General features: G+C 34.4%; 1 protein-coding gene across 6 annotated transcripts in view; it reads left to right on the forward strand.

Moving 5' to 3' along the window:
- Positions 1-14,911, forward strand: part of LOC128158169 (plexin-B-like) — a 342,553-nt gene that overhangs the window by 244,165 nt on the left and 83,477 nt on the right. For all 6 annotated transcript variants that reach the window (XM_052820921.1, XM_052820923.1, XM_052820920.1 and 3 more), the window contains one exon: positions 9,035-9,382. In XM_052820921.1, coding sequence (XP_052676881.1) covers positions 9,035-9,382 — 348 coding nt within the window. The remainder of the gene's footprint in view (positions 1-9,034; positions 9,383-14,911) is intronic.

The raw sequence follows: 14,911 nt of genomic DNA on the forward strand, positions 1-14,911 counted from the left end.
CTTGGGATATAATTGAGGCTGTCCTATAGATGTGCAATAAGGTTTTAAAAATTTAGATTTCATCCAGGGAGTCAAATAGTAGCAGAAAATTGACATTTATCACAAAAAAAACATAGATCCTAGAACTACTCTTATGATTTAATGGATAGACACATCATATCTTGGGATATGATAGATATGATAGGGACTGTCTTATAGATGTGCAGTAAGGTTTTAAAAATTTAAATTTCATCCTGGGAGTCAAATAGTAGCAGAAAATTGACATTTATCACTAAAAAAAACCACATAGATCCTAGAACTCCTCTTATGATTTAATGGATAGACACATCATATCATGGGATATGATAGGGACTGTCCTATAGATGTGCAGTAAGGTTTTAAAAACTCAAATTTCATCCAGGGAGTCAAATAGTAGCAGAAAATTGACGTTTATCACTAAAAAAAAAACATAGATCCAAGAGCTTCTCTTATGATTTAATGGATAGACACATCATATTTTGGCATATGATAGGGACTGTTCTACAGATGTGCATTACGGTTTTGAAAAATTAAATTTAACCCTGAGGCACATTACCTACATATTTTTTGATGCCCTTTAATTAAGGATCAAGAATATATATAGTTAAGGGGTGGGGATCTCAACCGTTTTCGAGATATTCGTGCCCTTCCTGTTCGAGGGGAGTCACGATCACCCCCGGGGCCCATGACCTACATACTGTTTGATGACCCTTGACACAAGGAACAAGAATATATATGTTTCAGGGTGGGGATCTCAACTGTTTTGAAGATATTAAGGGACTTGCTGTTCGAGGGGGTCAGGACCACCCACAGGGCCCATGACCTACATAACATTTGATGCTCCTTGACATCAGAACCATAAATATATGAGATTTAGGGGTCATGATTATAACAGTTTCTGTGATAGATGGTAATTTCAAATTCGTGGGGGGGGGGGGGGTGGGGTCAGATCAAATAAACCCTATATATTGCCAGTAACAGTCAATATATGATTATAAAAACCCTATATTATTATCTTTGTCCGTTTTCAAGTTACCATTTACAATAGAGTCTAATATTCTTCCTACAAGGTTCAATGTTAGACCCCACACCGTTTTGACCCCACCCACCCCCCACCCCCCCCCCCCCCCCGAAAAGTGGTTGTCTAACCCAAAATGAGAAAAATCAAACCAGGATGCACAACTAGATATGCAGGCCTATCATATCCTAGAGTTTTGTACAATTCTGTTCAGCCATCTCTGAGAAATAGGCTCAAAGCAGGAAAGAAGAAGACGAAGAATAATAATACATGTATAAAGAACCGTACAAAAACAATAAGTCTCCAAATTTCATTCGGGAGACTTAATAATAAAGATTAAATAGAGATAGGATCATCAAACATCAAAAATCTAAAGATAATTGACAATTTCTGATTCTAAGGGGGTCAGGATAATCTTGACCCCTTAAGGTCATGACTTACATGCCATAATGGTCTGATGCTCCATGACCTAAGGAGGAATAATATCTTTGGATTAAGGTGGGGATTTCAATGGTTTTTATGATATTTGTTAATTTCAGGAAGGGCACTTGGGATCATGACCTACATGTACATACCATCTGATTCAGAAATGTCTTGAACAAAGAGACAATAATATAATATGTACATGATATATGATTTAATTTAAGAACCCAGATATAGATCAATCATCTATGTTTTGTAATACTTCCTATGTATATATACATGTATTAGTTTGTGTTTTGTTCTATACTATTCATGTTCATGACTGTAGTATGGCTTATAGTTTTATTTTAAATTAATACATTAAAAAATTGTCAAAGATATCGGGATGACTTGGAACCCCCACCCCCAAACAAACTCAAATATAAACTGTTCTCTCCCCCTTCCCCCCTTTAATTGTCGAATGATCTATTAAAATCAAAATATAATTTGGGTGTCTATAAACTTTTATAAACTGGTAAAAAATGTTATTCTTAAAAAAAATTACATTACACCTTGCATACTTGACAAATGATCTATTGAGATATGATCATATTTCATATTTTATTATAATTTGTAGCAAAAATGGCGAACGTAGAATGAAGCGACGAGACGAAAGTTTTGAACTTTTTTCATGGTGATAGCTAACACGAAAATGATTTTGATGGATTTAATCCTGCAGAACATAACCTAGGAGATTTTAATCATACAAATTGTATATATATAGGTTATGCCCCCTTGGAGACACTCTGACATTCTAGAACTAGAAATAATGAAGTATTTTATCTTATTCATATGTAGTGTTTGATCCATGTGGGTAATTCCTAGCCTAATGATGACACGGCTTTGTTTAGGAAACTTTACAATTGCCCTAAATAGGTGAATACACAAGCATATAACATTTTGTTTATAAATCTTAAAAATTGAATTAAGCAATTTCCAAAATGATAATGTGCATGAGGAGAGAAAAAGCAATCAAGAAATTATTTAAATATTTGCTACTGTACACATGGAAGAATGTATTAAGAAGACTGAATCTTTAGAACCAGGTTAGAGTGGGTGGGGGGGGGGTGAATGTGGAGTATAAACATTTTTAATTTGAATCATTTATTGTTATTAATTCTAACTTGTCAATGAATACTAGTTATTGATCCCAAGGTAGAAATATGACCTCTGATCTTATCTCAACAGATCATTTGTCAATTATGCAAGGTATAATGTAATTTTTTTTAAGAATAACATTTTTTACCAGTTTATAAAAGTTTATAGACACCCAAATTATATTTTGATTTTAATAGATCATTCGACAATTGGGGGGGAGAGAACAGATTATATTTGAGTTTGTTTGGGGGTGGGGGTTCCAAGTCATATATTTGACAATTTTTTAATGTAATTTAAAATAAGACTAAGCCATACTACAGTCATGAACATAAATAGTATAGAACAAAACACAAACTAATATATGTATATATACATAGGAAGTATTACAAAACATAGATGATTGATCTATATCTGGGTTCTTAAATTAAATTATATATCATGTACATATTATATTATTGTTTCTTTGTTCAAGACATTTCAGATGGTATGTTAAGGTCATGATCCCTAGTGCTCTTCCTGAAATTAACAAATTTCATAAAAACCATTGAAATCCCCACCTTAATCCAAAGATATTATTCCTCCTTAGGTCATGGAGCATCAGATCATTATGGCATGTAAGTCATGACCCTAAGGGGTCAGCCGGATTCCCTTAGAATCAGAAATTGTCAATTATCTTTAAATTATTGATGTTTGATGATCCTATCTCTATTTTAATAATCTTTATTATTAAGTCTCCCGAATGAAATTTGGAGACTTATTGTTTTTGTACGGTTCTTTATACATGTATTATTATTCTTCATCTTCTTCTTTTCCTTCATTTCTGCTCTGAACTTGTTTTTCAGAGATGGCTGAACAGAATTGTACAAAACTCTAGGATATGATAGGCCTGCATATCTAGTTGTGCACCCTGGTTTGATTTTTCTCATTTTGGGTTAGACAACGACTTTTCGCGGGGGGGGGGGGGTCTCACATTGAACCTTGTAGGAAGAATCGTAGACTCTATTGTAAATGGTAACTTCAAAACGGACAAAGATAATAATATAGGGTTTTCATAATCATTGACTGTTACTGGCAATATATAGGGTTTATTAGATCTGACCCCTGGGGTCATCCCCACCCCCTAGGAATTTGAAATTGCCATATATCTCAGAAACTGTTATAATCATGACCCCTAAACCATATATATTCATGTTTCTGATGTCAAGGGGCATCAAATGTTATGTAGGTCATGGGCCCTGTGGGTGGTCCTGACCCCCTCAAACAGCAAGTCCCTTAATATCTTCAAAACAGTTGAGATCCCCACCCTGAAACATATATATTCTTGTTCCTTGTGTCAAGGGTCATCAAACGGTATGTAGGTCATGGGCCCCGGGGGTGGTCATGACCCCTCTCGAACAGGAAGTGCACGAATATCTCGAAAACAGTTGAGATCCCCACCCCTTAACCATATGTATTCTTGATCCTTAAAGGGCATCAAAAAATATGTAGGTAGTGGGCCTCAGGGTTAAATTTAATTTTTCAAAACCGTAATGCACATCTATGGAACAGTTCCTATCATATCCCAAGATATGATGTGTCTATCCATTAAATCATAAAAGGAGTTCTAGGATCTATGTTTTTTTGAAGTGATAAACGTCTATTTTCTGCTATTTTTTGACTCCCTGGATGAAATTTAAATTTTTAAAACCTTACTGCACATCTATAGAACAGTCCCTATCATATCCCAAGATATGATGTGTCTATCCATTAAATCATAAGAGGAGCTCTTGGATCTATGTTGTTTTTTTTTTTTTTGGTGATAAACGTCAATTTTCTGCTACTATTTGACTCCCTGGATGAAATTTAACTTTTTAAAACCTTCTTGCACATCTATAGGACAGCCCCAATTATATCCTTAGAGATGACGTAGCTACTCCAAAAGTTGTAAGAGGAGTTTTGGGAATATACTTTTTTTGGAAAAAATTGTCATTTTTTGTTGCCCACTGATCCCCTTTATAAAAAAAAAATTCTGGAACCTGATCACACTTCAATATGATACCCCCAATCATATTCTAGAAGATCATTTGGCTACTGCCCCCCAAAAAATGACGTTTTTGAAAGCAGTTTTTTTGTAAAAAAAAAAAAACACGTCATTTTTCAGCCATTAAATGACCCCCAGGACAAAGTTGAAAATTCTGAAACCTTATTGCGCATCTATAGGATACCATAAAACATATTCCAAGAGATGATTTGTCTACTGTTGAAAATGTAGGAGAAGTTCGAGGAAGAAGGTTTTTTGTGAAAAAACGTCATTTTTTACCAATTATTTGACCCCCAGGACTAACAGAGAATTATTATAACCTTTCTACAAAACAACATGATACCCCAAATTAAACTCCAAGAGGTGAGTTTGCTGGTTTATGAGATGTAAGAGCAGTTTGAGAAAGTAAAACGTGACAGACAGACGGACGGACAGATGGACGGACAGATGGACGGAACAGGGTAACAACAATATACCCGAACTTTCTTTAGAAAGTGCGGGTATAAAAATGGTACATGTCTTTAAAAGTTTTACCGTTCCATTTTTATAAACACATCGTCACATGGTTCCATATATCACTAGTGGGAAGATAGCATTGCACAGTAAAATTCAAACCAGATTTGAATGGAAAAATTATTGCAGTAAGTCCAGGGAATGTTTTTAATTTTAATTATTTTATTAGTAAAGAGTTGTTAGTAGAAGGTATAAATAAGAAGTATTTTGTAGTTAAATGCAATCTTAAAATACGCAATTGGCAATTATAAATACTATTGTTTATACATATTGGCTGACACCGGTTGTGCTAATAATTCCATAAGGCTGAGATCCATATGGCGTGTTCACTCCCTGTGTATATAAAGAGTACCGTTATAAGAGTGATAATAGTTCCTTGATTAACTATAGTCCAATTCTTTGATTGTTGTTAAGTAAAATTTTTAGGAAAAGTATGTATGTCGTATATCGATCGTCATAATCAAGTCATACAAATGATCGATCTATTTCTAACAGTGTCTATGTAAAACAATAGCGAGTAACTGCATTACCGGATACAAAGTGAACAATTTCATTAAATCATAGTAATTGCTAAGCTTTCTGCACTTGAGAATCCCCTTTGAAGTCCGACACGAGACAGGTGCATGCTTCTGACACCATAAACTGTTAAACAAACATTGACCATGCACCGAGTCAACAGGTGGCTGGTTACGTAATGGCAAATACACTGGCGATGGTCAGAGTGGATATTTATTTTAATTTTTGGGAATAAAATATTTCTGACAAAGTAAGGTTAGTTTACTCTCATACAACTTGCAAAACACGCGATATCGGGAATTGTATACAATGCAAGCGACTTTAAAGATGTTACCGGTATTTGAAAATACGATGCATAAGTATAAGGCGATAATTCGTAGCAATATCGGGGACATAATGTGCATCATACACTGATAATGTTACTTGCAGTTTGATATGCCATTTTAAAGCGATAAGTTTGACGTGTCGTCTGAATCGACATTTGTAGGAATTTTTTAAAATTTGGGCTAAAAATGAGCAATTCGACTAGTGGTCCGCATCAACGACTTGTCCGAAAAATACGGTGTATATCGCTGCATTCATTTTGAATCAGAATCAGAATCATCAAAATATTTGCAAGAACACCATAAAAAGTAGGTGATGCACATGCTACATAGTGATTTTGATTGTGATATCATCAAAACAATTTGTGAAGTTCAAATTTTGCGTTCAGCAGTCATCATAAAAAAAATGGTAGATAGATTGAACTTTATTATATAATATTTACATTCAGTGTATATTTACAATTGTGATTGCATTTGAAGTTCAATGTTTGATAATACATGTTGAACCTTCATGATCACAGCATACGAGCACAAGTAAATATCATCACACGTTTTGAATAGATAAATTATTGTGAGATTAAATAAAATGTTCAAACTTACTTAACAAATTCTATATGTACTGTGTTTAGCTCATCTGAGCTGAAAGCTCAAGTGAGCTATTCTGATCACATTTTTTCCGTTGTCCGTCTGTCTGTAAACTTTTTACATTTTGAACTTCTTCTCTAAAATCGCTTGGCCAATTTCAACCAAATTTGGCACAAGCATCCTTATGGAAAGGCAAAAATGAAAGACCGATCTTTATTCAAAGCGGAGAAAACCTCAAAACTGTAGAAAAAAGGGAGTGCATTTTTAAAAACCTTTTTCTCAAGAACTACTGAGTCAAATTCAACGTAATTTAGCATAAGTAATCCTAATGGAAAGGGAAATATAAATTGCAAAAATCATGGGCTAATTCTGTTTCAAATTTGAGTAATTTACGAAAATAATAATAAGACAGAGAGAATGGGGGGTCAATCGGTTTAACTTCGGGCTCGATATTTCAAATATCGAAAACCAATTTAGAGAACCAGTCTATGTTAGAAGTAGTCATCTGGGAAAAGAGTACCAATTCATTTCCCATAGGGCTCAATGTTAACCTAAACCCACCTGGCTGCAGTTTGCTATTATACTTACACACATATCCTTGGTCACATTTGAAAGTTCATTCCAAGCACTAACACAAAATCAATAGAAATACATAGGGTCCCATGGCGTTTATAGGTCAAAATTCAGCTTGTTTACAACTTACAGCAATCCCATCAAATAAATCCAAGTCCCAAAATTGACACCCACCCCCTATTTCAACCCCTCTTATTTCTTTACTTTTTGCAGTACTTCTTCAACCCATCATTTATTTTAAACAGTGATAAATTTACTTTGAAATAATCATTATTTCAGCAATTAATTCAGCCAATCACCTTAGCCATACCTTTTTCTGCGCAGCTCAATCTTGTATTAACACTTTTCTGATGTCAACATCCGGTGCATTGGTACTCTCATTCCATCTTGAACGGAGATGAATTTGCTTGTTGTGCAACCGTTTACGTGCAAAGGAAATATTTAGTCCAAAATATATTTGAGCGGTTTATGTGAAGTAAATTAAGAATAAATATTTCAATGCGTTGACATGTTCACTTGTGCGGTGGTTTAGCTTGTTTTGATTTTCGTGTAGCATGCTTAGTTTCTTTTTATTTTAACTTGAGAGAATTTTAGAGAATTGTTAAATTTGGATATCTATTTTTGGTTAATCTACCGAGGGGTCATATGGCACAATATCCTTTAAAGGGGCATGGTCACGGTTTTGGTCAAATTTTATTTTTCTGTTTTTATTATTTACAATGCTTTAGGAATGCATTTCTAATGATCAAATGAATTTAGGGTGCCAGTCGATAAGTTTTAAGCAAGATACAGGGCTCACAATTCTGTCATGTAAACAAGGCTTGTGCCCTGTTTTTGTTTACATATGTTCAATATACCAGTAAAAAATCTTTTTTGAGCTAATTTGTCTATCTTTTTATTCATTTTAAGCAAAAATAAACAGTTACTAACTACTAACACATTCATTTGAGGTCTAAAACTGGAATTTTCACTTCAACGTTCAAAATGTAAACAAAAGCTTTGTTTACATAACGAAGAATTGTAAGCTCTGTAACTCGCTTATGACTCAACAAATGACAATCAAATTTTGGTTGCCTATTAAAAATGCCTTACTGAAGCATTGAAAATATTAAAATCGAAAAAATAATTTTTGACCAAAATCGTGACCATGCCCCTTTAAATGCCCATATAAAGCCAGTGTTGCTCAGGTGAGTGATGTGGCCCATTTAGCCTCTTGTTTTATAAATTGTTAAATTTTATCTGTCCTATCTCCACAAGAGTTTTCCCCACAAAGTTTCTGGCACACACTAAACAGCTTGTTATATGGCTGTTCCATCTAGTATTCCATATCCCTGACAAAAGGTGTATTAAATGTCTTTAATACAAAGATATTTTATGCAAATAATTCTTAAACTGAATATAAATAATATAAATGCAGACATGCTATCATGTGGAATTCAATTTGTCTGCACATACAGCCTGGTTTGTTATAAGACTGGTGTGTTATAGGACTGAATTCCAAAACTAAGCTTTCAATACAATGTATTTTTAAAATCACACAGATCTCAATAGACAACATAATTACAATGAATATTAGTTAATAATTATGAAAGACAAAATGGAAAAGCACAATGGCAATTTAAGACTAGTGACAATATATTTGCACATCAAAAACAAAGAAAATGCAACATGGCCACCAGCAAATTTTTGTAAGCAATAGTCTCTGAAACCTCTTGCATTTTGTGTTTTAAACTCTATGCAAAATGTTTCACACAAAATGAATTAATTGGAGGTGTTGTGATAACATTTCTTATATTGGCTACAAATTTTACTTACTTTGATAAAAATTTAATTTTATTATCAAATCAACTACAAAATTTTGAAAATTTGGTGCAAAAGGAATACTCTCTGATACAATTTTCTTTTTAGACTTGTACTATCAACAACAGCAGTCTCATTTACTGCCTCTCCCCTGCTGTTCGGAAAAAGAGTGCTGAATACCTAGACTTGCCCTCTACTCGAAGTGAAAATGCCTCTGTACCAAAGGAAATAAATGTCAGGACAGATTTAGAAGAAAGAAGGAGGCGGAGACAGCCAAGCACTTGGGAGGCACAACTAGGATTCTACATGGACAATGTCTTATCTGTACAAAATCTTAGTGCCTCCTTCCCTGGTGTGCCTTCAACGCTGGATTACACAACAGATCCAATTATTTTCGATTTTGAAGAGGCAGATAAAACAAAGACATATAGTCAAGGCATTGTGCTGGCTATAAAGGTGTGAATGTTTATGATTTACTTTGCATGCAGAAAATGCAGCTTAAAATGTTGACCAGGTACAACTGATAGCTATAGGGATGTGATTGTTCATTTGGTGAAATGGCCTTAATAATAATAATAAAGACTCTTGTATAATATGCACTTTTTATCAGCCAAAATTTGATGATAATTGGGAGCTATGAATTATACATACTAGGAACATTTTATTATAGCGTGTTTTTGGATACCTTGGGAGTATGACTGCCAATATTGTGTTATGCAAGGTATGAGTGTACACTAAACTTATTTCAGTATAGGGGTGGTCACATAGTAAGAAGCCAAAAGTTTGTGACAAGCTCCTTTGCGTGTATTAGAATATCTATCTACTCAGACCACTTTTCCTTGCATTTAACAAGTTCTAGCCAGTGTATTTGCCATAATGTAACATAGTAGGAAGACAAAATTTTCATGACGAGCCTCTCTGGTCTAACTTTACAGTTTATTCGAGAAGAGGAAAATAAGCAATAATTATGATTTTTTAGCTTACCTAAGCCGAAGGCTCAAGTGAGCTTTTCTGATAAAATTTGTTGTCTGTTGTTGTTGTCATTGTAAACTTTTCACATTTTCATCTTCTCCAGAACCTGGCCTAACAGACTGATTTTAAAGAAACTTGGCAAAAAGCATCATGGGGAGAAAGGGATTCGAGTTTCTTCAAATGAAGGGCCATGTCCTATTTAAAGGGGGGATAATTTAGAAATATTGAATTTTTTTTGGAATTTTTCAAAAATTTTCCTCTCAAAAACAGTTTAGCCAGAAAAGCCCAAATTTGTATGAAAGCATCCTCAAGTAGTGTAGATTCAAATTTGTTCAAATCATGGTCCCTGGAGGTAGGTTGAGGCCACAATAGGGGGTCAAGTTTTACAAAGGACTATATAGGGAAAATCTTTCAAAATCTTCTTCTCACCAAGGTCTAAAAAGCTCATTGACAAAGAACTAGGTATAGTTTCACTTATATTTTGCCCTGTTTTTAAGTGATTTGATAAAATTTTGCAAAAAATTGAAATGTAACATACATTTACACAAGAATACCCATAAATTAAGAATCTATAAATAGTTACCCAATTAGACTTTCAGATGGGTTATTGTGATGTCACAAACAGTGCATTTTCCCGTAGTTTTATGGAAACTAAGCAGACGACACCATTTTTCAATGGTTATTTGAATAGAACTATGTCCACAGCTGTCGCCTACAATGAATCTCTTGTTAAAACTTTATCATGTGATATCACATAAAATATATTAATTTTGTTGTGGGCGATGGCTGCAAACACATTTTTGTCTTTAAAAAACTATGAGAAAATGTGCTGTTTTTCATCACTTTTGACATTTTGACATCATTTTTGACATTTTAGAAATTTGACAAAATGTTGAAGTTGGTATTCTTCTTTGAAAACATGATAAAGGTGTATAACTTGGTACTTTATGTACACAATATATGTATTCAAGATATTGTATGCATATTTTCAAGAGATTTAAACAAATTTTGAATTTTAGGGCAAATATAAAAGGAAACTGTACTTCTTTCTTTATGTAAAAGCATCTGCAGGTAGTGTAGAATCAGATTTTTTAAATCATGATCCCCATATGCATGGTGGGGTCGCAACAGGGGGGGGGGGGTTAAATTTTTACATGGAAAATGTAGAGAGAAATCTTCTGGAAAAGATTCAGCCAAGAAAAAGCTGAAACTTGTGTGAAAGTACAGATTGTGCATATCATTATTCTCTGGAGAAAAGTGGGGCCGCAAAGGGGAGGGGATTTTTAAATAGGGATAGAGAAAGATCTAAAACAACAAAAGGGGGATTGGTAAAATGTGGATAAGATTTGGCAGATCTTTTAACATTTTGTGTACAATCAACTGTACTTAATTTTTAAGATATACAGTAAAACACGGTTATAGCGAACACGCTTATAATGAGTTGACGCTTACAGCGAAGTGAATTTCATTCCCCAAGTCTGTATTTCATGTTGTAAACTTGACGGATATAACGAATTACGCTTATAACGAAGTAAAATTGTCCGTCCCTGGGACCTCTTTATAAGCGTGTTTTACTGTATTGCTTTTGACACTTTTTAGCTCACCTGAGCTGAAAGCTCAAGTGAGCTTTTCTGATCACATTTTGTCCGTCGTCCGTCTGTCTGACCGTCTGTCCGTCCGTCCGTCTGTCCGTAAACTTTCACATTTTCAACATCTTCTCAAGAACTACTGGGCCAATTTCAACCAAACTTTACACAAATCATCCTTAGGCAAAGGGGATTCAAAGTTGTGAAAATTAAGGGTCACACCCGTTTTCAAGGGAAGATAATTAGAAATTAATGAAAAATTTCGAGAAATTTTCAAAAATCTTCTTCTCAAGAACCAGAAAACCAGGAAAGCTGAAACTTGTGTGGAAGCATCCTTAGGTAATGTATATTCAAAGTTGTGAAATTCATGACCCTCGGGGGTAGGGTGGGGCCACAATGGGGGCTCGAAGTTTTACATAGGAATATATAGAGTAAATCTTTAAAAATCTTCTTCTCAGAAACTAATCAGCCAGGAAAGCTGAAACTTGTGTGGAAGCATACTCAGGTAATGTAGATTCAAAGTTGTGAAAATCATGACCCCTGGATGTAGAATGGGGCCACAATAGGGGGTCGAAGTTTTACATAGGAATATATATAGTAAATCTTTAAAAATCTTCTTCTCAGAAACTAATCAGCCAGGAAAGCTGAAACTTGTGTGAAAGCATCCTCTGGTAGTGTAGATTCAAAGTTGTGAAATTCATGACCCCCGGGGGTAGGGTGGGGCCACAATGGGGTTCAAAGTTTTACATAGGAAAATATAGAGTAAATCTTTAAAAATCTTCTTTTCAGAAACTAATCAGCCAGGAAAGCTGAAACTTGTGTGGAGGCATCCTCAGGGAGTGTAGATTCCAAGTTGTGAAATTCACGACCCCCAGAGGTAGGGATGGGCCACAATGGGGGCTTGAAATTTTACATAGGAATATATAGAGTAAATCTTTAAAAATCATCTTCTCAGAAACTAATCAGCCAGGAAAGCTGAAACTTGTGTGGAAGCATCCTCAAGTAGTGTAGATTCAAAGTTGTGAAAATCATGACCCCTGGATGTAGGGTTGGGCCACAATGGGGGGTCGAAGTTTTACATAGGAATATATAGAGTAAATCTTTAAAAATCTTCTTTTCAGAAACTAATCAGCCAGAAAATCTGAAACTTGTATGGAAGCATCCTCAGGAAGCGTAGATTCAAAGTTGTGAAAATCATGACCCCCAGGGGTAGGGTGGGGCCACAATGGGGGGGGGTCAAATTTTTACATAAGAATGTATAGAGTAAATCTTTAAAAATCTTCTTCTCAGAAACTAATTAGCCAGGAAAGCTGAAACTTGTGTGGAAGCATCCTCAGGTAATGTAGATTCAAAGTTGTGAAATTCATGACCCCCGGGGATAGGGTGGGGCCACAATGGGAGGTCGAAGTTTTACATAGGAATATATATAGTAAATCTTTAAAAATCTTCTTCTCAGAAACTAATCAGCCAGGAAAGCTGAAACTTGTGTGGAAGCCTCCTCAGGTAGTGTAGATTCAAAGTTGTGAAAATCATGATCCCTGGGGGTAGGGTGGGGCCACAATAGGGGGGGTGTTGTGTTAAAGTTTTACATAGGAATATAAAGAGTAAATCTTTTAAAATCTTCTTCTCAGAAACTAATCAGCCAGATGATTCTTTATAATTGTTAAGACTTTGGCGTCAGGACAATTCTTCGGCCTCACAAGAAGGTTCAGAGTTTAATGTAGCTTTATATCCCATATATAAACAATTGTTCAGGATCTTTTTGAGAACTGCAATACTCAACATGTGATATGACTATAAAATCATCCTGTTAGAAAAGGGACTAATGATTATAAACATAAGAATATCCAGGGGGAAAAAATGGATTTTATTTATACAGGATCTACATGTATTATTGTACATTGTCCAGATTGTTTGTATTATGACTCCATTAAGCTGATTTTATCATACCTATTGTTCCGCAAGTGAGCGATTTGGCCCATGGGCCTCTTGTTTACTCTTGCTATCTTGAAGTGGCTGTGTATATCCAAGCATTTCATAATTAATACCTACTTTTTCATTTAAATGGCTGTCTAGGCGGTAGACACAGGACCCATGGGTTGCTTATTCAGGCGACATTTGTTCCTGCAAGTTGATTATTGTTTGATGATTGACCATACCAATACCTAATCTATAATCAACACTGACTGTTTTATGATAATTTGGAGATGCAGTGAAAATGAAAAATTAATTTGGACAAAAAGATAATTTTGAGCCATGTCAAAACTGTAGAAATTATGCTTATCAGCATCATTGTAATTATAATGATTATTACTGAACAAGTTCTTACAGCACGTGAAGGACCTGTACATTGGGAACAATGGGTGATTTACGACATGTCGTCTCGCACTTAAGTAGTACTGAGCAATTTGGACATAGTATGATGCATAAAATGAATAATTATTATGACTATTTAGTTTTTGAGGCACATCGCTATCAGCGATGTAGCCTCATTGCTGTCAGCTCACTTCACTGGAAATATATAGAGAAAAATCTTATTATAAAAAAAACATTTTCCTAGAAAAGGTTCAACTTTAGTAAAAGCAACCTAAGATAGTGTAGATTCAAATTTGTCAAGATCATATTTTTCAGGATTAGGGTGGGGCCATTTGGGAGTCCAATTTTACAATGGTTTAAGTTATATGCAATTATTTTGACATATTGTTGGTTCTTTAAAATTGTTAAGACTTTGGCCCCTGGACAATTCTATGGCCTTACAAGTTTGATGTAGGTTTAAATCACATTTGGTTTAGATTTACTTGAGAACTGTAATGCCCAGTATGTGAAAGACCTTAAAATCATTCTGTGACAAGAAGGGCTCAATGATAAACGAAATACAAGTGACACTCGATGGCTCGAATAAGATCTCTCGAAGTTCTTGATCTCTCGAATTGAAATCACGGTCCCGATTTTTTTCTCTATATAACTAAGCAAAGGACTATGTGCTGTATTATGCATTTTTTGCCCCAAAAATCAAAGTTTTATAAAGAGCTTTAAAAATTAGGTGAAAGATACTGTATAATTGGTTTTTAATGATTTTTGGGATTTGATCCTGAAATAGGTATATTTATTTTTTGCAATTTTAATTTTTGTGATTTCACTTTGACACTAAAGTCTATTTTTATTGAATTTTATTACTAGACATTTAAACAATAAAGTCTATTTTATTTTTTATTGAACACACCAAAGCAGTTTAAAATATTACATGTCATAAAAATATTCACATTTAAATACACAAAACACATTACGGTTTTTTAAAAATGGTTAAAAATATTAAAATACATTTCAGAAAAATTTCATTAAAATATTTCCATTAAAATACATTAAACACATTAAAACTATAACACAATCACAGTGTTAAATCACATTCACAATCTGTTGGAGAGTA

The sequence above is a fragment of the Crassostrea angulata genome, chromosome 8 (genome assembly GCF_025612915.1).
Source record: "Crassostrea angulata isolate pt1a10 chromosome 8, ASM2561291v2, whole genome shotgun sequence".
In the NCBI taxonomy this organism is placed as follows: Eukaryota; Metazoa; Mollusca; class Bivalvia; order Ostreida; family Ostreidae; genus Magallana; species Magallana angulata.